The 27,902-nt window shown below is 42.5% G+C and overlaps 1 protein-coding gene across 1 annotated transcript in view; it reads right to left on the bottom strand.

The window, feature by feature from the left end:
• The window catches only part of LOC109912492 (acid-sensing ion channel 5), a 188,095-nt gene that overhangs the window by 98,030 nt on the left and 62,163 nt on the right, over window positions 1–27,902 (bottom strand). The window contains exon 3 of the mRNA XM_020511931.2: window positions 15,579–15,698. Within this exon, the coding sequence (XP_020367520.2) occupies window positions 15,579–15,698 (120 nt within the window). The remainder of the gene's footprint in view (window positions 1–15,578; window positions 15,699–27,902) is intronic.

Below are 27,902 nucleotides of genomic sequence, written 5' to 3'. Positions count from 1 at the left end.
TGATGTGGGAATTCAGGGACCCTTCCATTGTCCCTGACTCCTTCATGTGCAGGAAGTGTGTCCAACTGCAGCTCCTGTCTGACCATTTGACAGCTCTGGAGCTGCAGCTGGATACACTTTGCAGCATCCGCGAGGCTGAGGGAATCATGGACAGCACGTTCAATAAATTGGTCACACTGCAGATAAAAATTACTGAGGAAGATAGGGAATGGGTGACCAACAGCAGAGGAAGATTAGGAAGGCAGTGCAGGGATCCCCTGCAGCCATCTCCTTCCAAAACAGGTATACCGTTTTGGATACTGTTGGGGGAGATGGCTCACCAGGGGAAGGCATCAACAGCCGGTTTCATGGCACCATGGCTGGCTCTGCTGCACAGGAGGGCAGGAAAAAGAGTGGCAGAGGTATAGTGATAGGGGATTCAATTGTAAAGGGAATAGATAGGTGTTTCTGCAGTCACAAATGAGAGTCCATGACGGTATGTTGTCTTCCTGGTGGAAGGGTTAAGGATGTTTTGGAGCAGCTGCAGGACATTTTGGGAGGGGAGAGTGAACAGCCAGCTGCTATGGTGCACCAATGATATAGGTAAAAAGAACGGATGAGGTCCTACAAGCTTAATTAAGGAGTTAGGAGTTAAATTAAAAAGTAAGACCTTTACGGTACTAATCTCAGGATTGCTACCAGTGCCGTGTGCTAGGAATGGCAGAATATCTAAGATGAATATGTGGCTTGAAGGATGGTGCAAGCGGGATGGATTCAAATTCCTGGGACATTGGAAATGGTTCAGGGGAGGTGGGACCAGTACAAACTGGACAGTTTGCACCTGGGCAGGACTGGAACCAATGTCCTAGCGGGAGTGTTTAAACAAAAATGGCAGAGGAATAGGAACCAATACAGGAAGTCGGAGGGAAGAAAGTGGGGACAAAAAGAAAAGACAGTAAGAGGAAAAGTGAAAATGAAAGTGGAAGGCAGAGAAAGAAAGACAAAAATCAAAAAGGGTCTCATTACACCATGATTCCAAAAGGGCAATAAATGTTTTTTAAAAATGAGCATGAAGACTCTGTGCATTAATTGCAAGGAGCATTTGTAATAAGGTGGATGAATTAACTGCTCATTAATGGATATGATGTAATTGGGATCACACAGACCTGGCTCTGGGGTGACCAAGGATGGGAAATCAACTTCCAGGGTTATTCAATTTTCAGGTAAGATAGATGGAAAGGAAAGGAATGGGAGGTAGCGTTGTTCGCTAAGGAGGAAATTAACACAATAATAAGGGAGGACATTAGCCTGGATGATGTGGAATCTGTATGGGCAGAGCTGAGGAACACCTAAGGAAAAATGACGTTAGTGGGAATTGTTTACAGACCACCAAACAGTAATTGTGATGTTGGGGATTGTATCAAGCAGGAAATTAGAGGTACATGCAATATTGGTACAGCAATTATTATGGGTGACTTCAATCTACATCTTGATTGGACTAACCAAACTGGTAGCAATGCAATCAAGGAAGACTTCCTGGAACATATGAGGGATGGTTTCCTTGACCAATATGTCAAGGAACTAGCTAGAGAGCAAGCCATTCTAGACCGGGTGTTGTGCAATGACAGAGGATTAATTAGCAACATTGTGGTGTGAGATCCTTTGGGGAAGAGTGACCATAATATGGTTGAGCTCTTCATTAAAATGGTGAGTGACAGTTAAATCTGAGACTAGGGTCCTGAATTTAAAATAAGCTAACTTTGATGGTATGAGGCATGCATTGGCTAGGATAAGCTGGCTAAGGATACTTAAGGGATTGACAGTGGTAGGCATTGGCAGACATTTGAAGAATATATGGATGATCTGGTGTAAGAGTAAAACAGGGAAGAAGGCTCAACTATGGCTAAGAAGAGAAATCAGGGATAGTGTTAAAGCTAAAGAGGAGGCATATAAATTGACAAGGAAAGCAGAAAACCTGCGGACTGGGAGAAATTTAAAATTCAGCAGAGGAGGACAAAGGATTTATAGAATATAAAAGGAAGATTGTGGAAAACATTAAAACTGACTACAAAAGCTTCTAAGAATGGAGAAAAAGACTGGTGAAGGCAAATGTAGGTCTGTTGCAGTTAGAATCAAGTGAATTCATAATGGGCAACAAGGAGATAGCAGACCAGTTGAACAAATACTTTGGATCTGTCTTCATGAAGGAGGACACAAATAATCTTCAGGAAATGCTAGGGGACAGAGGGTCAAGCATGAAGGAGGAACTGAAGGAAATCCTTATTAGTCAGGAAATGATATTGGAGAAATTGATGGGATTAAAATGCAATATGTCCCCAGGGCCTGTTGCTCTGCATCCCAGAGTACTTAAGGAAGTGATCCTAGAAATAGTAGACACATTTGTGATCATTTTCCATTCTATACAGTTCCAATGGACTGGAGGATTGCTAATGTACCCCCACTTTTTAAAAAAGGAGGGAGAAAGAAAATGGGGAATTTTAGGCCGGTTAGCCTGACATTGGTGGTGGGGTATCAGAGGTAATGTATTGACGTGGATAGAGAACAGATTCACAGACAGGAAGCAAAGATTTGGAATGAAAGGGTCCTTTTCAGAGTGGCAGATAATGATGAGTGAGGTACTGCAGGGATCAGTGCTGGGACAGCAGCTGTTCATACTATACATTAACCATTTGAACAAAGGAATTGAATAATATCTCTCCAAATTTGCAGATGACACTACACTGAGTGATAGTGTCTGCTGTGAGGAGGATGCTAAGAGGCTGCCAGGTGACATGGACAGGGTGGCTGAGTGGGCAAGTACTTGGCAAATGCAAAACAATGCAGCTAAAAATGAGGTTATACACTTTGGTCACAAAAACAGGAAGGCAGATTATTATCTGAATGGTGGCAGTTCAGGAAAAGGTGAGGTGCAATGAGACCTGGGTGGCATGGTGGAACAATCACTGAAGGTTGGTATGCAGGTGCAGCAGGCGGTGAGGAAAGCATTCTGGCCTTCATAGTGAGATGATTTGTGTATGGGAGTAGGGATGTCTTGCTACAGTTATGCAGGCCTTGGTGATGCCACACCTTGAGTACTGTGTGCAATTTTGGTCTCCTAGTCTGAGGAAGGACATTCTTGCTATTGAGAGAGTCCAGTGAAAGTTCACCAGACTGATTTGTGGGATGGCAGGACTGACATGTGAAGAATGATTGGATTGACTGGGCTTGTACTTACTGGAATTTAGAAGAATGAAGGGGGATCTCATAGAAACATATAAAATCCTGATGGGATTGGACCGGCTAGATGCGGGAAGAATGTTCCTGATGTTGGGAAAGTTCAGAACTAGGGGTCATAGTCTAAGAATATGGGGTAAGTCACACAGAACTGAGATGAGGAAGAATTTCTTCTTTTAGAGTTGTGAACCTATGCAATCGTCTACCCCAGAAAACTGTTGGAGCCAGTTCGTTAAATATATTCAAGAGGGAGCTGGAAATGGCCCCTGTGCCTAAAGGGATCAAAGGGATTGGACAGAAAGTGAGAATGGGATACTGAAATTGCATGATCAGCCATGATCATATAAAATGTTGTTTCAGGCTCAAACAACCAAATGGCCTCCTGCACCTATTTTCTATAGATCTATAGACAAACACACCAAGGTCCCTTTGTACCACAGAACTTCCTAGTGTTATGTTATTCTTTGAATTACTCCTGTCAAATTACTCCTTCCAAAGTGTCTCACTTTTCAGGGTTGAATTCCATTTGCTGCTTATCTGCCCATTTGATCGTCCTGTTTGTGTTTATTTGTAAATCACCCTAACTGTTAACCACCCAATCAACCTGTGTCATCCACAAACATACTAATTCACATCCCTACACAGTTATAGGAGACAGAGGTTATTGGCAGAAGGCTGCTTTAGTGACTGGAAGCCAGTGTCCAATAGCCTACCAACAGGGGCCTGTGCTGGGTCCTTGATTGTTCATCATTAGGCCAGTAGACACCGGCTTTCAGTTACTAAGGCAGCTTTCTGTCATCAATCTCTGTCTCCTACAACTAAGCCAATTTTGAACCACTTTATCAAATTATTCTCTATCCCATGTGAATTTATCTTCTTGATAAGTCTCCTATGTGGGACCTTATCAAAAGTTTTTCTGAAATCCTTTCAAACTACATTAACAGCACTATCCTCATCTACATGCCTGGCCACCTTCTTAAAATATTCAATCAGATTTGTTAGGCATGACCACCCTCTGACAAAGCCATATTGAATATCCTGATCAAGTCTTGTCTCTCCAAGTGGAGACAATCCTCTCCTCTAGAATTTTCTTTAACAGTTTCCCTACCACTGATAATAAAAGTTCCCTAGCCCACTCTTACCCCTCACCTTTGTCTTCAGCATACCAATCCTTTCCTAACTTATAATAAGTTCTGAAGAAGGGTCACTGGACCAAGATTGTTGACTCAGCTCTCCATCCACAGATACTGCCAGACCTGCTGAATTTTTCCTACTATTTCTGTTTTTATATCTTTTGTAGCTTCCTTATGCCCTTTAAACAATTTACTTTATGAACTATTGACAACCATGCCTTCCATCTCTTGATCCAAGCCACTTATATAAATCATAAACGTTTGAGGGACCAGCACCAATTCCTGTGGCACACCATTGAGCTTGTCAACCTGAGAAAGACCCATTTATACCAATTTTCTGCTTTCTGTTAACCAGCCAAACTTCTTTCTATCACAATATAGTTTTAAACCACAAGCATTTATTTTCCACAATAACCTTTGGTGTGGCATCTTATTAAATGTGCTCTGGAAATTCAAGTATAGTCTAAATTGACCAGTTCCTCTTTATCCACAGCACGTGGTCATTCTCAAAGAAGTCAAATAGATTGGTCAAACATGATTTCCCTTTTACCAAAACTTTGTTCACTCTGATGGATTATCTTGAATTTGGGAAATAGGGATAATCCAGGAAACTATAGACCGGTGAGTCTCACATTAGTAGTTGGGAAGCTATTGGAGGCAATTCTTAGGGATAGAATTTATGCGCATTGGAGCAACATGGCCTAATTAGGGACAATCAGCATGGCTTTGTGTGAGGCAGGTCATGTCTTACTAATAAGGGGCGGCATGGTTGCTCAGTGGTTAGCACTGCTGCCTCACAGCACTAGGGACGTGTGTTCAATTCCACTCTTGGGTGACTGTCTGTGTGGAGCTTGCACATTCTCCGCATTTCTGCGTGGGTTTGCTCTCACTGTCCAAGGATGTGCAGGCTAGGTGGATTGGCCATGCTATATTGCCTATAGTGTTCAGGGATGTGTAGACTAGCTGGGTTACAAGGCAATGGGTCTGGGTGGGATGCTCTCAGGGTTGGTGTGGACTTGTTGGGCCAAAGGGCTGTTTCCACACTGTAGGGATTCTATGAATTTGAATTTTTTGAGAAGATGAACGATGAAGAAAGAGCAGTGGATGTTGTCTACATGGATTTTAGTAAGGCTTTTGACAAGGTACCTCATGGTAGGCTCATCCAGAAGATTAAGATGCATTGGATCCAAGGCGAATTGACCACGTGGATTCAGAATTGTCTTGCCTATAGAAGGCAGAGGGTAGTGGTGAAAGGGTGTTTTTCTGGCTGGAGGTCAGTTACTAGTGGTGTTCTGCAGCGATCTGTACTAGACTCTTCGCTGTTTGTGATATGTACAAATGATTTGGATGAAAATGTAGATAGGTGGACTAGTAAGTTTTCAGATGATACAAAGACTGGTGAAGTTGTTGATAGTGTAGAAAGTTGTCAAAAGATACAGTGGGATAGAGATCAATTGCAGATGTGGGGAGAGAAATAGCAGATGGAGTTTAATCCAGGTAAATATAAGGTACTGCACTTTGGCAGATCAAACATTAAGGAAAAGTATACAGTTAATGGCAGGACTCTGAACAGCATTGATGTACAAAAGGTTCAAGTCCATGGCTCCCTGAAAGTGGCCACTCAAGTGGTGAAAAAAGACATATGGCTTGCTTGTCTTTATTGGTTGGGTTTTTGAGTACAGGAGCTGGGATGTCATGTTGCAGCTTTATAAGAGTTTGGTTCGGCCACGCTTAAGAGTATTGTGTTCAATTCTGGTCACCATATCACAGAAAGGATGCAGAGGCTTTGGAGAGGGTGCAGAAGGGTTTACCAGGATGCTGCCTGGATTGGAGGGTATGAACTATAAGGAGAAGCTAGAAAAAACTCAGCTTGTTTCCTCTGGAATGGTGGAGGCTGAGGGGAGACTTGATAGAAGTCTATAAAATTATGAGATGCATAGATAGGTTAATACTCTGAATATTTTTTCCCTGGAGTTGAAATATCTAATACTAGGAGACATGCAGTTAAAGTGAGGAGAGAAAGTTCAAAGGAGTTGTGAGGGGCAAGATTTTTTACATAGGGAGTGGTAGGATTCTGGAATGCGCTGCCAGGTATAGTAATGGAGGCAGATACAATAGAGGCGTTTAAGAGACTTTTAGAAAAGTAAATGAATGTGCAAGGAGTGGAGGGATATGGACTAGGGACAGGCAGAAGGGATTAGTTTAACTTGGCATCATGTTCGACTCAACATCAGGGGCCGAAGGGCCCATTCCTGTGCTGTACTGTTTTATGTTCTATGTTCTTTATCCAAGTGCCTTGCTATATTTTCTTCAGTAATAGCTTCTAACATTCTATGATTTTCCTAATGGCAGATGTTTAACCAACTGACTGTTGTTTCCTTCTTTGTGTATCCCTCCCTTTTTCAGTGAAGGGAGGGAGAAATTTGTGATCTTCCAATCTAAAGGGACCTTTCCTTATATCAAGGGAGTTTTTAAAATTAAAATTAATACATTAACTGTTTCACTAGCCACCTCACTGAAGATGATAGGGTGAAGTCCATCAAGACCCAAGCACTTTTTATCCCACAGCTCAAACAATTTCCTCAATACTACTTCTCTGGTGATTGTGATTTTCAGTAGCTCCAGCCTGAAATTCATTTCCTGGTTTATCTTTGCCTCTGGAACATTTCTTATTTCATCTATAATAAATACTGATTCAGTTCATCAGCTATTTCTTTACTTCCCTTTATTAAATTTCCAGTCTTTCTACAAAACCAATGCACACTTTGGTCATTCTTTTCTTCTTTAAGTATTTATAGAAACTGGCCAGCTCTTTCTTGAACACTATATTTTCTTTATTACTAATTTTTTTTTTGGTTTGACTTTGCTGTTATTTGTATTCTATCCAAGTTTCTGACATGTGCTATTCTTTGCACAATTATATGCTTTATCCTTTAGTTTGATTCTATTTTTTATCATTTGGAGCTAACTATTGATTACAGAAACATAGAAAATAGGAACAGGAGTATGCGATGTAGCCCTTTGACCTTACTGCGCCACTTCGTATTGATCATGGCTGATCCTTCCAACTCAGTACTCCTGTTCCTGCTTTTGCCTCATACCCTTTGAATATTTTAGCCCTAAGAAATATTTCTAACTCCTTCTTGTTTCAATGTTTTGGCCTTTGTGTGACACAGAATTCAATAAGTTCACCACTCTCTGGGAGAATCAGGGAGAGAGAGGGAAAGAGAGATGGAGGATGTGAAAGGGAGAAAGAGGGAAGGTGTGAGACGGAGAGAGTGGGTGAGAGCGAGAGAGAGAGAGCATTGGTGGTATTTAACCTGAGGGTAACCAGTTGAGGGTCGACTTTGAGAATGACAGCCCCTTATGGTAATCTCAGCCGACTTTCACTATGAGATCACGAATTATTCTGTAGTATTGCACAATATCAGGTCTAGTTTAACTTGATCCGTCTAGGCTGTGTTTGTCCATCTAACTTTTCCAGTTGGTATGTGAATTAAAATCTCCCACTATTATCGTTGCACGTTTCTGAAAAACTCTCGTTATTTATTCCCTTCTGCTTCCCCCTATCATATGGTTACTGTTAGTGGCCTGTACAATACTCCCACATGTGACTTCTTGCCTTTATCATTTCTACCCAAACTGTCCTATTGGTACTTGTTATGTTGATGCTTCCTTTAGAACCAGGAATTATACAAATGGCAGATGAATGAAAAATCTCAACAGGAACACTTCATTGATGATGCTCACAACTTGACAGCCAGTTCCAGACTGGATCTAAACTCCACCACTCTGCGTCACCTGACCAGTCTCTTAAACGGGCATAATACATAACACTCCTCCCCCTTTATTTTGAAAACTTTTATTAATAAACATCAATTATAAAGATTATATAGGCATTGTAGCCAACCTATATTATAATCAGGAATACTTACTGAAACATGGAAGAATGACCATTCACCCCTTATACAAGACACACCGCTGGTGCCATCTGAACTGGCTCTGTATTTGAGGAATGTCACCCTGCTGGTGAGGTTTGGTAACCGACTGGCCCACGTGTTCTCTTCCAGACCAGTTCACCCCTAGGCTGCACCGTATATGACACAGGTCCTGTTTGAGCCACCACCATGTTAAGATCCTTTTCTCGCTTGCATACAATATCACAACAACACTGTCTCCCCTCTTTTAGAATAACCTCAACCTTGACTTTCCCGCCCTTCTGGCCATCTGTCCGTCTTGATTTCTCTCCACCATCTCTTTGGTTTCTTCCTGCCACACCAAGTCAAACATGGTTCTCAGATGTTGATTGAATGTTAAGGATGCTTAAGAATACTGGAGCATCACATATTCCTATAAATGCTGTTCATTCACATCTTAGTGAACCCGCTCCTTGTGAAGATTTGAAAGCCTGCTTTAAGGTTTGAACAAATATCTCCACCTGGCCATTTGTCACAGGGTGATACAGAGCCGAGTGCACATGTCTGTCTTTGTGATTTTCCAGGCACTCCTCAAACTCTTGTCATAAATTGTGGACCATTGTCACTCATTGCTTTTTCAGGTTTCCTGAACCAAGCAAATATTTCATCCAGTCAGTCTATTGTTAATTCAGTTGATTCTGATTTCATGGCTGCCACCATGGGCCACTTAGTGTGGGCATCCATGACCACTAGAAACATCTGTCCCTCTACTGAGTAGGATTGAGCAAAAATCCTCATATTCTGAAATACTGGACCAAAATCCTGGACTTTTCAAATAAGTTTTAAAAAATCTTTTAAAAAAAGGCAGTTGGGCTATGCTCTGAGAAAGTTACAAATACACAGAGGTAGCTGCTTGGAACTGTTGTTCAGCCTGAAAATCCAATTCACTTATCCGTTCTAAAAGAACAATCAACCAGGCCTAAACCCCACCAACCCAGACTGGTATCTGCAAAGGCTTCATTCAGACATTCAACTTCGATCAATATTCATGCACAGAGATACCAGACATTCCATTTAATCAAAATATATTGACACCTACTCTTAACTATCAGGAAGCCAGTAGCCTCAAAGGGAACACCAGTAGCACAATGGCAATCTCAGATTTGGCGCGAAGATAAGAGATCAGCAATTAATATAATTGCAGGACCCAACCTCACTAGAGAGAGCTACTTCCTCAAGAGCGATCCCCACAGCTATCTCCAGAAAAGAGATCCCAAACAGCTATCTCCTCTAGAGCTATTTGCACAGCTATCTCCAGAAGAGGTATCTCGACAGCAATCCTGAAACCTATGGACACAGGCCTGTTCCATACCAGGGGAACCAATGGCAACTGACCATGATCAGCAGACCTAAAACCGACAACCTCTGAAAACCAGTGACCCGACCGACATCTCAAGGCCTCAGACACATCCTGAGGTGAAAACCAGCTTGCAAAAAACTCCACAAGGTAAGGAAAACCAGGTACTCACCTGATAAATCCACTACACGTCCTACTGTATCAGAGAACTCAACCCAGACTGAAGGCTTACCCCATCTGAAGTCTTCATCAAGGCACTGGGTATGGCAAGTGGGAATGGCCAGCTGTACTTTAAAATCGTGTTTTCCTCAGTGGTAAGCTAAAACTCCAGAGACCTGAAAGTTTCCAACCGAGCTAGCGGGGAGGGTAAGATGGGTGGTGACAGTGCAGGGACCTCAAGGATAGGAAGCCTGATTAAAGTTTCTGAGATTAAAACTGTGTTTCGCTTCTAATGGTGTTGAACCTCTGCTTAATTTGATAGCATATTTAATTACTGTCCTCTGTACAACTGATAGTGTCAGTTTCACTGTTTGTTGTATTTGCCTTTATTTTTTGTATTGTACTTACCTTCTGTATTTAATAAACACAGAGATTCTTTTGCCCCTGAAGCACCTGTGTACTGAATTCTTCATTTCACATTCTTAAATAAGTCCAGTGTCAGAACCAGGGATCTGGAGGTGATTTGAACCACCTAAAATTCAGCAAATTACTGATCGCAAGCCAAAACTCTACAACTGGTCCCATGAAATCATTGTGAATCCACTGCCATGGTGTTTGAGGCCATTCTCTTAGGTGAAAGGGTGACAATGATGGCACCTTTTGTTCAACTTTGTGACTCCCATCTGCAAGCAGGCCTGTGCCAGATCCATTTTTGTGAATTTCTTTCCCCCAGCCCGTCCACTGAATAGGTCTGTAATGACTGGAAGTGGGTATTGATTCACACATCTTAAAGACCTTAAAGTCACCACAAATCCTCACTGCATGATTTATTTTTATGTCTGAAATGATAAGAATGGCCCATTCACTGGTGGATACTGGTACAAATGCTTCCATATTCAACAGCCATTCTAGTTCCACCTCCACTTTAGACCAGATGTTACGGAATGGAACATGCCTTCAGACTCATAATACAAACCTTTGACTTTAGCTGTAATTTAATTTTGATGCCATTCATTTTCCCCAGGGTTCCTTTGAAGACATCTTTGTATTTGTCTAAGATCTCTTGCAAACTTATGTTTGAGTATGACAGCCTATTAAACATGCCCCAGTTTAAACTTAATTTTGTAACTAGGAGTGTCTGAATAATTGAGAGCATTTGCCTTTGACTACGTAAAGTAGCAGTTCTGCACACTTGTCTCTTTACGTTACTTTTACCACTACATAGTCCTTCCATGGCACCACTTGTTCCATGTATATCCATGGTATAATCTTGGCAGGCTTCAATCATAGCACCCTTAACCACTCCCTTTAGACTGATTCAGGAATCAGGGACACTTATATCTATTAGTGTCATTCCTTCTATTTTGGAAGAGTCCAGCAAGGGTCAGGTTCTCTCCGTAGTGACAGTATGTTTAACCGAAACTCTGCTGACTTTGGGCCTTCTGCTTCTTCCACGGACCTAGTTGGCTCCTAGCTCTACTCCCTGGCTGGTGGCATGTACATTCTCCTTGGGGTTGCTTCTTTCTGACTCCCCTTCTCTTGTTTTGGTTATACCTGGCAATTTCAGACAATTTTCACTTCCTTACACCTGCAGAATTGGGCTTTGAGTTCAACACGTTGACTTCTTGTGACCATTCTTGCCATATCAATGGCATTATACAGTTGTACCACACTGCTGAGTTTCCACTACTTGATGCATCCAGGCATCGTCAACTGGGTTGGTTCGCTGACGGTCAAATCCATTGTGGCAGCAATTTCGAAAGCTGCCTTGAAATCCAGATCTATCATTGTTAGTAGCTTCCATTAGATGGCTTCATGTCAGAGCCCACAAATCAAACCGTTCCACAAGGCATCTTGGAGGAACCATCTGAATTCATAATGTTCCACTAACCTCTTTAAGGTGGCCATGAATTTGGCGATGAACTCTCCTTCATGCTGTTCCCATTTATAAAAACAGAAACGTTCCACAATCATCAGGACGTGGGTGCGAAATAATTTTCTTACACTTTGCATAGCTCTTGGAATGTCTTCTCTGTGGATTTCTCTGGTTGCACCAGACTCCTTAGAATCATAAAGGTCTTGTTCCCGTTTAAGAACACCAGTACCATGATGTCCTTAGCCACTTTGTTCACTTTTAAGAATAAACTAAAGCAATCTATGTATAAAATCCAATTTTCTGACTGTTCATTAAATGATCCCATCATTCCAAATTGACTTGCCATTTTGTTTTCCCACCAGCAACAATTTTTTCCACCACTCAAGTCTAGTAGTCACTTGTAGCGCAAGTCCCTTTGAAGGCTGTCTGCATCAGTCACTTCCTCAGCAGCTGTGCTAGTGTACTGTTCCTGCCTGGCGTTGGCTGTAGCCTGAGACTTCTGGTGACCACTCTCCGCAACAATTTCAGTCACTCCTGGGTATGTGCTTTCTTCTTCAGGCATTGACCTGAGTACCCTCCCAACCACCTATCTGTCGGCCCACTGACTGATGTGTACCTTCTTTCCTGGTGTCAGCCCTGGCCCGAATACCTTCACAATCGCTTCCCTCAACGTTACCTCCTTAATCCTGTGTCATTTCCAAATGCCAGGCAATAACTTCATACAACAAAAAAGGTGTTTGCACACAGTTCGTTGGCCTAATCCCACACGTATCGACAGTTCTTATCTTGGTACTTCCTCTGGAACCAGAAATTATACACAAGTAGATGAATCTGAACAGGAACACTTTATTTAACGATGCTCATGCCTCTTCTGCTGGTTCTGGACTGCTCCCAAGCTCACCTGACCTTAACAGATGGCATCCCAACTATATACAAAACAGTGCAGATCCCACTTTCCCCATTTCTCATGTAGACCACTCACTAAACAATTCCCTACTTCAAGAACACAAGTATTTTCAGTCTCCCAATACTACTACATGCCTTTTTACAGTACTCTATCACCTCTGAGTATCGTCATGTTACCACTGTGCCATAGTCAGTTAATTCTTCCATCCTGCAACCCTTACTTTTATCCCAGCAAGATGAACATACCTCAAAGCTGTTGGACAATTTCAAAGGCTGAGGCTCCTGTGCTCCTGCCTTTTGTTTCCATTTAACTGCCTTGCACGAAATTACACACTCCTGTGCCTGAACACTGACTAAATCATAAGGTCCAAACCTATTGGTTGTGACTGCCTCTAGGTACAAGGAATCCAGTTAACTTGCCCCCTCCCTGGTACATTTCAGTGTCTGTAGTTCAGCCTCCAGCCAAATCTGAGCTGAAAATGCTCAAACTTCAAACACATGCTGAAAACATTTTTGCTCTGGACCAAACTGGCATCCAGGATGTCCCAAGTACTGGGTTTGTGACACTTGTCCTACCATCCTAATGTGTTATCAGGAAGTAACTTTTTTCAGTAACTTTTATATATATAATATAATATATTTATGAACCTTACTCCCAGTTGATGTAATATACTTAATATTAAGAATAGAATAAATCTTAATCACTTACCAGATACTCAACAAATAATCAGCTACATCTGCTGTAGCAGAATAAAAATCAATTCCTGAGGCTGAAAAGTTTAGAAAAGGGAAAAACATCAAAACGCCTCTTCCCATTTCTGTCTTAACTAACTCCTTTAGTTACTTAGCTCCAGCTTTCTCTGACATTTTGCTGTGCACCCATGGCTGGAATGCAAACTAAATTTGGACAACTGTTTTGTGTTCTGTTAGACCTTGGTTCTCCAAGGTGACAGCCATCCTTCCCATGAAGGGTCCAAGTGCTCACATGCTATAGCCATGATATCAGATAGAGCTTGAACGATCTTCTCCATCTTTCATATGCACATGACTTCTGGCACCTCTGCTTTATGTACCTTTGCTTGTGTATGAATCTCCAACAAATGAATGTGAATCCACTGCCATAAACAAATCAATAAGGATGACAGCTTGCATGTCTTATTGCTGAATTCAGAAATACATAACCTGCATTGGGTTCAATTAGTGCCTGGACTCTAGCTGTCCATCTAGTGCCAATAGGTAGCAGAGTGGCTCAATGGTTAGCACTGCTGCCTCACAGTGCCAGGCACCTGGGTTCGATTCCAGCCTCAGGTGACTGTCTGTCTGGAGTTTGCACATTCTCCCCATGGGTGCGCTCCAGCTTCCTCCCACAGTCCAAAGATGTGCAAGTGAAGTGTATTGGCTATGCTAAATTGCCCATAGTGTTTAGGGTAGGGGGTGGTCTGGGTATGATGCTCTTTGGAAGGTAGGTGTGGACTTGAATGGCCTGCTCCTACACCGTTGGGATTCTATGAATTACTTCTTTTGCTAGTTTGAACTCATCAGATTGTGACCTTGATTCATATCTATAGCATACACTTATTGAGGTAAATGTATTTGTGTTGGTGGAAGTTACTGGTGAATGCTATGATGTTCTTTCTTTTGACCCTCAGAGGTGCTGTTGGCGATGCTAGAGCTTGAGGTGGAACTGGGGTAAGGTTGCCTCCTTTGCTTTTATCCGGACTGTCTGCTGGTAATTGGAGTGGTGAAGAGAAATAATGAACCGAAGGATATGCACGCTCCCTTGTGTAAATAATGTTTCACTCTTTTGGCACCTTTGATAACAGCAGAATTCTGACTTGCATCCTGAGAGTCGTGTCTTCCTGTTGGCACAGGCATGTACCACCCCTGCCAGTTTGGTGGCCTCCTTGATGAAGAGGATGGAGATCCAAACACCCAGTACCCTACCACCAATTTGGGACTGCTCCCTGAGTGGTTTGTTGTGTACAGAGTTAGGAGGGTCAATTGTCATTCTAAGAGTTGCATGAGCACATTATGAACATGCATGGCAATGCTCCTGAGCACTCTGCTGCGAGTGCTTAACAATCACGTAATTTTGCAGCTGGTAAAATATTGACAACATGAAGTAGCTGTCATGCATTCAGTCTATTTATCCCATCTTGTGCTGAAGCTCACATGTGTTGCTCCTCTATGATAGCCCTCTGAGCTCACAGTTACAGTGCACGATGCCTCTATGAATGTGACATTGCAGTTACTAGATAATGTTCATTACCCTTATGGAAAAAAGCAGATCATTCATCTTTTTGTGGCACAGGAGTCAGGTTCATTTGTTGGCCTAATGTGTCGCCAACTCTGTGCAGACCACTTTGGTTGGCACAAGTGCCTCTTGTTGTCATCCCTGCAACACAAGACCACCTTTCCTAGACAGCCTGAAAGGGAACCTGCAGCAAGGGATCGATAAATTATGGGGACTATAGTTCCTGTCCTACCAGTGTCTTTGCTGGGAGTAAGGTGTGGCAGGGAGTGGGGGTGGGAGCTCATCGTGCGATGAGGTTGGTGGGGTTGACCAACATAGGTTTCTGGATTGCAGTGAAAGAATGGCTGTCTGGCTGCTCTTTAAACATGGCATCTGGACATTTGATTCTGAAAGATATTGGCAGGGTACCTGTTGATCCTCAAGATTTGCTACACTACTCATGCAAAGAGGTGAGAATTGCATAATCACACAAGACAACACATTCCTCAGTGGAAGTGGCACTCATTTTCATGCACAACACAAAATATAAACAAAAGATTCTTCCCCTTGTTTCAACCACAGAATGAATTCACCACAATGACTTAACTCAGATTATTTGACTGACATTTTTCTTCCTTTGCTGTATAAAAGGCACTTGTGGTAAATATTTTTATGGATAATGTTCATTTAATTTAATGTTTGAATTATTTCTCAATGTTCAAGTTTCCCATTATTTTCCAAAATAAACAGTTTATTCTAATGTTTAGTATCATGCAAATTAAACCTGTTTAATATCAAGCATCACGGTTAATCCTCTTCCTGACATGTTTGCGCTCTTTTTAGTGATATCATCATGGTTGAAAGTGTAACAACTGCCATATTCAGTAAAAACTTGTTGAAAATCCTAGAAGACAAATGTAAAAGTTAGCCAAATGATAACTGTTGTTTTTCTCTGTTTTACAGCCTGTGAAAGATACATAAATACACAAATGAATAGTGATGAGCTAAAAGAAACGGCAGAAACAAGTCATGATCATCAACACCATCAGCTTGAAGAGCATCCACTTATAAAAGTTAAAATAAAACCAAGAACTGCAAATGCTGGAAATCTGAAACAAAAACAGAAAATTGCTGGATAAACTCAACAGGTCTAGCAGCATCTTTAGAGAGAAAGCAGAGATAGTGTTTTGGGTCCAGTGACTCTTCTTCAGAACTGATAGTATTTAGGAAAAGATGGTATATATGCTGATGACAGGAGTTGAATGTGGGGAGAAGTGTAAAGGAGTAAACAAAAGGTAGAGATGGAACCCGGAGGGAGAGAAAAACAGTTAGGCAAATAAAAGGATGGATAATGGTAAGCCAGGGAGAAAGAAAGGTCTTTTACTTGCACTTGACCGATTCATTAAGAACTGCTGACGTGACATCGGTCGTCTTAATTTCTCTGCCTTCTCACCCATTTGAACCTATCTCCCTCTGAATTGACTACACACCATGCTGTCAGATGCAACCTGAACTTTGTAATCAAGCCGGCCAACAAGAGTGTTGTTGTTCAGAGATAGTAGGAACTGCCGATGCTGGAGTCTGAGATAACAAGGTGTGGAGCTGGATGAACACAGCAGGCCAGGCAGCACCAGAGGAGCAGGAGAGCTGACGATTCGGTTCTGGACCCTTCTTCAGAAATGGGGGAGGGGAAGGGGGCTTTGAAATAAATAGAGAGAGGGGGAGGCGGTGATAGAAGGTAGATAGTGGAGCAGATAGGTGGAGAGAAGACGGACAGGTCAAGGAGGCGGGGATGTAGCCAGTAAAGGTGAGTGTAAGTAGGGAGTTGGGATGGGGGTTAGTCAGTGAGGTGGGAGGAGCGGATAAGTGGGAGAAAGGACAGACAGGTCAAGGAGGCGGGGATGAGAGGGGGTGCTGGTCTTGGGATGAGGTCGGGGTTGGGGAGATTTTGAAACTTGTAAAGTCCACATTGAGACCATTGGGTTGTAGGGCGCCCAGGCGGAATATGAGGTGCTGTTCCTCCAGTTTTTGGGTGGCATCGTTGTGGCACTGGAGGAGACCCAGGATGGACATGTCGTCCAAGGAGTGGGAGGGGGAGTTGAAGTGGTTCGCTACTGGAGGTGTTGTCTTTTGTCATGAACCGAGTGTAGGTGCTTCACAAAGCAGTCTCCAAGCCTCCACTTGGTTTCCCTGATGTAAAAGAGGCCACATCAGGAACAGCAGACACAATATACCACATTAGCAGATGTACAGGTGAACATCAGTTTAATGTGGAATGTTTCCTTGGGGCCTGGGATGGATCACAAGCAAAGGATCATATTCATTTCTGCCACTTCCAGTGGGATGCCACCACCAGATATATCTTGTCCCTTCCCTTGTCAGCATTCCATAAGGATTGTTCCCTCCTGGACACACTGATCCATTCCTTGTCCACTCCCAATACCTCCCACACCCCCATAGCGTTTTCCCATGCAATCTCAGAAGGTTCGTCACCTGCCCGTTTACATCCTCTATCGTTACTACTCAAGGCCCAAGACACACCTTCCAGGTGAAGGACCAATTTACCTGCATTTCCCTCAATCCAATCTCCTGTATTTGCTGCTTATAATATGGTGTCCTCTACAGTAGGGAGACAAAACATAGGCTGGGTGATTGCTTTGCAGAACACCTACGTTCTGTCCTCAAAAATAACCCAGAGCTTCAACACACACTGTATCCACTGACCAACATTTCTGACTCAGGCAAGGCATAGTGCTCCAGCTAGGCTGACCATAAGCTGGAAAAATCCTTTCATTTTCCACTTGGGGATCCTGCAGCCTTCTGGACTCCATATCGAGTGCAATAATTTTAGGTCATGAATTCTATTTCTGTATTCTTAGCTGCACCTATATTCCAGGCCTTTTCTTGGTACTGGCTGCTTTTAGCATAGCAAATGCATTTTCACCTAGCTTTTCTTTCTCCCTGTCTTCCCATCATCCATCTCTTTCTCTGTCTAACTGTCTTTCTGTCCCTCTGGGCTCTGTTTCCACCTATTGCTTTTTCCTTTACCTCTCCACAACACCGCCCCCACACCCCACCCTGTCTTCAGTTTATATACCATCTTTTCCCTGCTACCATTAGTTCAGAAGAAGGTTCACTGGATCTGAAATATTCAATCTGCTTACTCTCCATAGATGCTACAAGAACTGCTGGGTTTTTCCAGCAATTTCTGTTTTTGTTTTGCTTATAAAAGTTGTTTTACATCCTTTCATCTTTCACAGACTAAATTACTTTCTTTTATATATGCCTTCTGAATATTGGACTCAATGACACTGAACATCTGGAACTGTTGATTCATTGGTTAGATCACAAAAGTTTAACTAGCTAATTGATATATTTAAAGTGACAATTTAAAAAAAAAGTAAAGAGATTCTCATAATGCACTGTAATTGCACTGTGTAAAGCAACATAGGAATTGTTAGGAAAAAAAGTTCAAGGTCTATTTCATTCATCATCTGCAATGCCAGTGTTAATATGATTTGACTGATTATTAAATTGATCCCTATAATCTTAGAATTTGAGGCGAAAAAAATCTCCTAGTCAATTATAAATTTTGGGAACCATGAACGATCAAGAATATAAAATTGGCTTTCCACAGATAATGCCAGACCTGTTGAGTATTTTCTCTCACTTTCTGTTTTTTGTTCAAAGTCTGCCTGTGGATTTTGATTCACAGCATATCTCAAGGCTACAAGAGTGTAGCTAAATGCAAAACCTGGTTGAATCAGTCACCTGCTTCTTCCAAGAATGTTACACTTATCGACTTTTAAGTTACTCATATATCCCTGACACCCAAAGAACCCAACGCAACTGCATACTGTCGAAATTTGATTCCCCAGCGCTATCTGACTCAACCCTGCACTGGACCATCTTGGACCCTGAACTCCCCTCTACCGCAGTCACTGCACCCAATCCACCATCAACTGACCTGACTCCCATTGGACCTGACCAACCCCAACTACCATCACAGACCGGACCACCAGCCTGCAGTCTGTCCTGACACCAGATTCGACCACGACAGACCCCGCCACCAGCCTGCAGTCTGTCCTGACACTGGATTCAACCATTAATTCTCCTTCCCTCGTTAGACTGGACCCTCCACCTAATCCACCACTGGACCTGAACCCCTCCACTGCTGAACCCAGACTCTCTAAACATGGCACCCACCCTACATCCCACTACACACCTTCCCCCAGTTCACTCCAACCTACACTAAAAACTTAACTGTTCTTTTGCCCTTGTACCCTGGCACTCTGCCCACTCTAGCTGACACCCTGGGCATCCTACCCACCTGATGTCCTACCATCTGCCACCCTAGACCCCACCTGGCATCCTACTTCTGTGGCACCCTATTCCCCTATACGTCTGGCACCTTACCCTCCTAGCACTCTAATATCACACTTACATTGTTGATACTTCCTAATCAAACTCTTCAGAGATTTTATCACAGACTTAAAGGGTGAAATTTAGTAGCAAGCCCAGGGAAATGTGGATCTAGGAATAGGATGTCTACGGATATTCAAGACTGGATATGAAGAAAAAGAGGGTTCATTAAAGATTCAAAAGGAGCAAATGAACGGAGGTCCTAGTGGTGTATGTTAAGTGCAAGGGGGATCTTAAGAAAGCAAAGAAGAGCAAGGAGGGGGTTGAAGAAACATGCCTGGGTAAGATTTGGGAGAATCTCAAGATATCCAATGAGTATGTTAAGGGAATGAGGAAAACAAGGGAAAGAGTAGGGCCCATAAGTAACCAACGTGAAATCTGTGCGCAGAGCAGGAGGACATTAGTACATGTCTTTAATTGGGAGGAGGAGAATCTATGCACAGAATTCAGGAAGAGGGATTGTGAGGTTCTTGAGTAGTCTGACATAGGCAGTGTGGAGATTTTGGAGGTTTGGACAGGCTTAAAAGTGGACAAATCACTAGATCTGGATGAATCGTATCCCGGGCTACGTGGAAGGCGAGAAAAGAAATTACAGTCTCTCCGATGCAAATTTTATTTCCTTTCTGGCCAAATGAGAGGTGCCAGAGAATCGGAAGACAATTAATGTGAGTCTGCCTTTCAAGAAGATTGGTAGAAATAAACCAAGGAATTACAGGCTATTGAGTCACACATCAATAGTAGGGAAACTATTGGAGAAAATTCTGAAGGAAAGAATTAATCTCCACTTGGAGAGGCAAGGTTTAACCAGGGATAGTCAGCATGTCTTTGTCAGAGGGAGGTTATGCCTAAAAAGTCTGACTGAATTTTTCAAGGAGGCGACCTTGTGTGTAGATGAGGGTGAGTGCGTGGTGATATAGTTTATAAGGATTTCAGCAAAGTCTTTGACAAGATCCTACATGAGAAACTGATAAAGAATGTAATAGCACATGGGATTCTGGGTAGCTTGATAAGTAGGATCTAAAATTGGTTGAGTGGGAGGAGACAAAGGATGGTCATAGAAAGCTGTCTCCGTGACCGGAGGCTGGTGTTCACTGGAGTACCACAGGGATCAGTGCTGGGTCCTTTATCGTTTGTGATATATTCCAGCTTAATATTTCATAAGACAATAAAGTATAGGAGCAAACTTAGGTCATACGGTCCATTGAGTCTGCTCTGCCATTTGATCATGGTTGATATTTTCTAAAACTCATTCTCTTGCCTTATCCTCATAAAATATGATCCGCTTACTAACCAAGAATCTACCTATCTTGGTCTTAAGCATACTCAATAACTTGGCCTCCACAGTCTTCTGTGGCAATGAATTCCACAGATACACCACCTTCTGGCTGAAAAGTTCCACCTCATCTCATTTCTAAAGTATCGTCCTTTCATTCTCTGGCTGCACCCTCGGGACCCACTCTCTCCTATTTGTCAAAATATCTTCTCAACATCTACTGTATCCAGGCCTCTCCATATTCTATATGTTTCAAACAGTTCCCCTCTTCATCCTTCTAAACTCTCTCAGGTTCAGACCCTAAGTCTTCAACCACTCCTCATATGACAAGCCTTCATTCCCGGGATCATTCTTGTGAACCTCCTCTGGACCCCCTTCAATGCCAGCATATCTTTCCTTTAAATACAGGGCCCAAAACTGCTCACAATATTCCAAATGCCGTCTGACCGGAGCCTTATACGGCCTCAGCAGTACATCCCTACCTGCCAACTGCATGTAATTTTAAGAGAATCCTGAGCTAGATCTCCTAAATCTCTTTTTGTTGCAGATTTCTGAAGCTTTTTCCCATTTAGAAAATTGTCTACACCTCTATTCTTCCTACCAAAGTGCGTAACCTCACACTTTCCCACATTGTACTTCATCTGACATTTTTTCTTTGTCCACTTTTCTAGCTTGTCCAAGTCTTTCTGCAGTGCCTTCATCTCAACACAACGTGTTCCTCCATATATTTTTGTCCTCATCTCCTTCATCCAGATCATTAATATATAGCATGAATAATTGTCATCCCAATACTGACTACTGTGGAATTCCACTAGTCACTAGCTACAATCCTGAAAAAGACCCCTTTATCTCACTCTCTGCCTTCTGCCAGTCAGCCTTCTGGAAATCAAAATAAATCATATCCGCTGGCTCTCCTTTGTCTAACTTGCTTGTTACTTTGTCAAATAATTCTAATGGATTTCTCAGGCATAATCCCTGCCTTTGATGAAGCCGATGTGCTCATCTTTGATGATGGACTCTAAAATCTTACCAACAACCGAGGTCAGGCTAATGGGGTATAATTCCCTGTCTTCTACCTCCATCCCTTAAACAGGGGTGCTACATTAGACATTTTTCAATCATCTGGGACCCTCCCTGACTCCAGAAATTCTTGAAAGATCACCACCAATGCCTCTAACAATCTCCTCAGTTGTATTCTTCAGAACCCTGGGATGTAGTCCATCCAGTCCGGATGATTAATCCACCTTCAGATGTGTCAGCTTGCTCAGCACCTTTTACTTAGTAATGGCCATTAAATTCACCTCTGTCCCAGTCTATCTTGAAGTTCTGGTGTGCTACTGATATTATCTACGGTGAAAACTGATGCCAAGTACCTATTCAATTCCTCTGCCATTGCCCATTACCCTTCTCCAACCTCATTTTCTAGTGCTCCAATGTCCACTGTTGCCTTGCTCTTGTGTTTTAGATGTCGTAAAAAAAGCTCTTGAAATATTCTTTTATATTACTATCTTGCTTACTCTCATACTTAATATTCTCATCCGCTTATTGGTTTTTTCATTATCCTCTGCTGATTTTTAAAGGCTTGCTAATCCTTTAATTTTCAACTAATTTTCTTTGTATTGCATGCTTTTTCTTTTGCTTTTATGCTATCCCTGACTTCCCTTGTCAGCCATGGTCATTTCATCCTCTCCTTAGTATGTTTCTTCTTTGGAATGAATTTCTGCTATGCCTTCTGTCTATCCCCAGAAACTCTTGCCATTGCTGCTCCACAGTCTTCCTTGCGAGGCTCCCCTTCCAATCATCTGTGGCCAGCTCGTCCCTCATGTCTTTGTAGTTATCTTTACTCAATTTATCTGAATTGTATTTGAATCTAGCTTCTCTCTCTCAACCTACAAGGTGAATTGAATCATAATATCGTCACTACCTCCTATTGTTCCTTAACCTCAATCTCCCTAATCATGTCTGCCTCATAACACATCACCAAATCCAGAATTAACTGTTCCTTAGTGAGCTCTACCCCAAGCTGCTCCAAAAAAATCTCGAAGATATACCTTAAATTCCTTTGCTAGGTATCTGATAGCAATCTGATCTTCCCAATCCACCTGCATATTGAAGTCCCCCATGATTATTTTAACGGTGCCTTTCTTACATGTATTTCCTATCTCCTGATTTATTTTCTGCACTACATGCTGACTGCTACTAGGAGGTCTGTGCATAGGTCCTATCAGGTCTTCTAGGATACTGGGTCTTCAGTCAAGACAGGGAAGGAGGTAAAAAAGGAAGAGTTTTGATAAGGGAATCTGATACAATAGCAAGAAAGGATGCCAGATGATAGAAAAAATGGTGGGGTGATAAATAGTGCCTTAAACAACAAGAGGAAATAGATGGGTTGGTCAGATGAGCCGATCAGTGACAATTGGAATTGGATCCAGATAAATGTGAGGTGATGCACTTGGGAAGGAATAACAAGGCAAAGGAATACATGATGAACAGTAGGACCCTGGGAAGCACCAAGGATCAGAGATACCTTGGAGTGCATGCACACTGGTCCCTTCAGGTATCAGGACATGTGGATAAAGTGTTGCCTTGTGTCTATTAGTCAAGGCTGAGATCTTAACAGCAGGGAGGTTATGACGGAACTGCTGTATAATGTTGGTTAGACTACAGCGAGGGTATTATGTGCAGTTCTGGAATCCACATTATAGGAAGGATGTGATAGCACTGGAGAGGGTGCAGGGAGATTTACCAGGATGTTGCTTGGGCTGGAAAGTTCTTACGTATAAGGAGAGTTTGGGCAGACTGTGCTTGGTTTCCTTGGAGTATAGGAGATTGAGAAAAATTTTGGGGTCCATAGATAGGATAGACAGGAAGAAACTTAGAAAGTGATAGAGTCATAGAATCCTACATCACAGAGACAGGCCCTTTAGCCCAAATTGGTCCATGCCAACCAAAACATTGATCCACGCCAACCCCATTTCTCTACACCTAGCCCATATCCTTCTAAACCTTTCCTATCCATCTATTCATCCAAATGCCTTTTAAATGTTGTTAATGTACCTGCCTCAGCCACTTCTGCTGGCCTTGATTGAGGAGTTAGTGACCGGGGGGCATAGATTTAAGGGGCAGGAGATGTGTGACAAAACTTCTTCACCCAAGGGTTGTGTGAATCTGGAACTCGCTGCCTGTACGGGTGGTAAAGTTAAAAACCTTCATAACATTTAAAAAGTATTCAGGTGTGTACCTTTGATGCCAAGGCATACAAGACTTTGGGCCAAATGCTGGAAAATGGTATTAGAATAGTTAGTTGGTTATTTTTGACTGGCATGAACATAATAGGCTGAAAGGCCTTCTTTTTGTGCTGTAGATCTCTGTGACTCTATGAGAAGAAAATGTTTGGGGACTGATATATAAGTTTGTGGATGACATGAAGATTAGCTGGGTGGTTAACAGTAAGGAAAAATGTCATTCTTAACAGGACGATATAAACAGATCAGGCAGATCAGTGGCAAATGGGTTTTAACCCTGGTAAGTGTGAGGTGATGCACGTTTAGTATGCTTGCCTTCATTGCTCAGACATTTGAGAGTTGGGATGTCACGTTAAGGTTGTACAGAATGTTGGTCAGGCCTCTTGTGAAATACTGTGTGCAGTTCTGGATATTATTAAACTGGGTGGGTTCAGAAATGATTTACCAGGATGTGACTGGGAATGGAAGGTTTGAGTTGTAAGGAGAGGCTAGATAGGCTGGGACCTTTTTCACTGGAATGTAGGAGCTTGAGGGGTGACCTTATAGATGTCTATAAAATCATGAGCAGCTTAGATAAGGCGAATAGTGATGATTTTTTTCCCTAAGGGGGTGAAGCTCAAAACTAGGGAGCAGATTTTTAAGATGAGAGGAGAAAGATTTAAAAATGACATGAGGGGCAACCTTTTTGTATAGAAAATGCTTAGTGTGTGGAATGAACTTCTAGAAGAAGTGATGGATGTGGGTACAATTATGTTTAAAAGACATTTGGATAAGTACATGAAGATTCAGAGGGATATGGGCCAAATGCAGGCAGGTGAAACTGGTTTAGTTTGGGAATATGATCAATGTGGATTAGTAGGACTGAAGGGTCTGTTTCCATGCTGAATGACTCAATGACTCTAAGTAAAAAGACAAGGAATTACACACAGAATGGTAAGACACTGGGAAGGTCAGAGTAACAGAGCGATTTTGTGCTTGCGAGTTTATTGAATCAGTTATTGTCACGTTTATTCAATGTAAAAATATAGTGAAAGTTGTGTACCTTCACTGTACCTACATGGCACTATTCACATTAACTTAGAATAAGATAACATAAAACATAAGAAAGTCCAACTTTCCTTTCCACTGCTGCAGTCCCACTTAGGACTTTCCAAACCTTGCCATGCCTCCAACAGAGTCTAATTCTGAGCTTTCCAGCCAATGCCGTGCCGCCACCAGCATCCTGCCCTGGACTGCCTCACTGGCTTGCTCTCACTGCCACTGCCTCACTGGCCCAATTTTGCCACCGCTGCCTCACTGGCACGCTCTCACCAGCCCATGCTCGATCTGCCGTCGCTGCAGGACACAACCTGCCATGTGGTTCCCGGTCACGATTTTCTCTATCCCCCTCCTACCTAGTTAAAAGGGGTGATGGTGCATAGAGTCACTATAGAGGGAGAGAGAAGAAGGGTGAAAATAAGGAAGGACAAAGAAAGAAAGAGAAAGAGAACTGGCGAACAGAGTGGAGCTCCGAATGGGATACTTGTCCACAGATGCAGACAGGATAATAGGCTGGTCAAGAAGGCATACAGGACACTTGCTTTTTTCAGCCATTGCATAGATTATAACAGCAGGGAGGCCTGTTGCTTGGAAAATGGGACTAATGTAGATTTTGTGTATTTTTGGTGATATCGACTCAATGAACTGAAGGGCCTCCTCTGTGCTGTATTTTTCCATGATTCTAAGTCTGGTGAACCTTCATTGCACAAGACATTTGTTAGACCACAGCTAGCGTATTGAGTACAGTTGTGGGTGCCACATAAGAGAAAAAAAGTGTATGCATTGGATAGAGCGCAGAAGCTACTTAGTAGAATGGTTCCAGCTATGAGAAACTTCAGCTGTGAGGATAGATTGAAGAAGTTGGGACTTTTTAAAAAATTATTTATTCATGGGATGTGAGCATCACTGGCTGACCAGCTGCCTGTCTCTAGTTGCCATTGAGAAGGTGATGATGAGCTGCCCTTCTTGAACTGCTGCAGTTCACCTGCTGTGGTGAGAGTGCTGTTAGGGAGGGAATTCCAGGATTTTGTCTCAGTGTCAGAGAAGGAACAGTGATATATTTCCATGTTAGGACAGTGAGTGACTTGGAGGGGAACTTGCAGGTGGTGGTTTCCAATGTATCGACTGCTGTTTTCCTTTGAGATGGAAGTGGTTATGGGTTTGGAAGGTGCTGTCTGGGGATTTTTGGTGAATTTCTGCAATGCATCTTGAAGAGATTACACCCTGCAGCTTCTGAACGTCAGTGGTGGAGGGAGTCAATGTTTGTAGATATGGTGCCAATCAAGCAGGTTGCTTTGCCCTGGATGGTGTAAAGCTTCTTGAGTGTTGTTGGAGCTGCAACCCATCCAGGCTAGTGGGGAGTATTCCATCACACTCCTGACTTGTGCCTTATGGATGATGCATAGGCTTTGTGGAATCAGCAGGTGACTTGCTCGCCGCAGTTATCCTAGCCTCTAATCTGCTCTTTTATCCACTATGTTTATGTGGCTGGTCCAGTTGAGTTTCTGGTCAAATGTTGGTTGTTGGATGTTGATAACAGGGTGATAATTCAGTGATGGTAACACAGTTAAAAGTCAAAGGGTCGTCATTAAATTGTTTCTTATTGACGATGATCATTTACTGGCATTTATCATAGATCATAGAATTCCTACAGTGTGGAAACAAGCCCTTTGGCCCAACAAGTCCACACCGACCCTTAGAGCATCCCACCCAGATCCATTCCCCTATAACCCACCTAAATCAACACATCCCTGAACACTATGGGCAATTTATCATGGCCAATCCACCTAGCCTGCACATCTTTGGACCGTGGGAGGAAACCGGAGCACCCGGAGTAAACCCATGCTGACATGGGGAGAATGTGCAAACTCCACACAGACAATCACCCGAGGGTGGAATCAAACCCGGGTCCCCTGGTGCTGTGAGACAGCAGTGCTAACCACTGAGCCACCATGCCACCCTTGTTCCCTGGCAATTGTCAGCCCAATCCTGGATATTGTCCAAATTTTGTTGCATTTGAACACAGACTGCTTCAGTATCTGAGGAACTGTAAATCATGTGACCATTATGTAACCATCGGCAAACATCCCCACTTCTGACCTAATGATGGATGGAAGGTCATTGAAGCAGCTGAAGATGGTTGCACCTAGAACACCAGCTTAATGAACTACTGCAGAGATGTCCTGAAGCTGAGGTGACTGACCTCCAACATCGATGACTATCTTACTATGTGCTAGGTATGAATCCAATCAGGGAAGAGCTTGACCCCGATAGCCACTGATTCCAGTTTTGCTAGAGTTCCTTGATGCCACACTTGTTCAATTGCAGCCTCTGATTCTTCTTCTGAGTACGTTTTTTGATACAACTGCTTTAGTGTTTCATCTTTCTGTTGTAAATCAGTTAATTTCTTTGAACTAAAAATATCCACCTGTTCTTACTTTTTCTCAACCATTTGATCAAAAATAGTCTCTGATAACTGAACTTCAACTTTCTTGTTTTTATTCTTTGATTTCTTCTCCTGCTTCAAACCTGTGGCTTTGTGACCTTGTTACCTCAGAGTCAGGAAAAATCCCAGGATATACTTCCTGTAACACCTCAGTTGCCTGATTTTCCATTGGCTTTTCAAGCAGAGTAGGCATCACTTACACCTGTGATCCAGCTATATCATTACCAAGGATAAACTATATTCCTGGAACCAAGAGCTTCCCTTTTACTCCTACCAACACTTGACCACCTTTCACTGGACTCTCCAACCTCACTTTTTATAATAAAATATTGTTCTTCTCACCATGAATTGCACATATTACCAGCTTTTCTGCCAATACTCCTTCTGAATTACATATCTCCTCCTCTCTCAGAATCAAAGATTGACTTGCTCCCGTATCTCTTAAAATTTTAATTTCTTTTCTTGCTCCCCCTGGCACACATCAGCAAATTTTACCCTCGCAAGTAAATTCTTTTAAAGCGATCTGGGACTTTCTTCTCAACCAACCCCTGACCAGTTTGTACATTCTTTTGCAGCATTGTAGCTTCTACTGTGCTTTTCTTTTCCATTAAAACAAAACTCACTGGCTTATCCTGTTTTCCCACATTCATTTTCTCAGTGCTTTTGCTAAACCACCAACACTGC

The sequence above is a fragment of the Rhincodon typus genome, chromosome 1 (genome assembly GCF_021869965.1).
Source record: "Rhincodon typus isolate 14 chromosome 1, sRhiTyp1.1, whole genome shotgun sequence".
Lineage (NCBI taxonomy): Eukaryota > Metazoa > Chordata > Chondrichthyes > Orectolobiformes > Rhincodontidae > Rhincodon > Rhincodon typus.
Note: the sequence above shows the minus strand (reverse complement) of the source record. Positions and strands in the feature narration are given on the sequence as shown.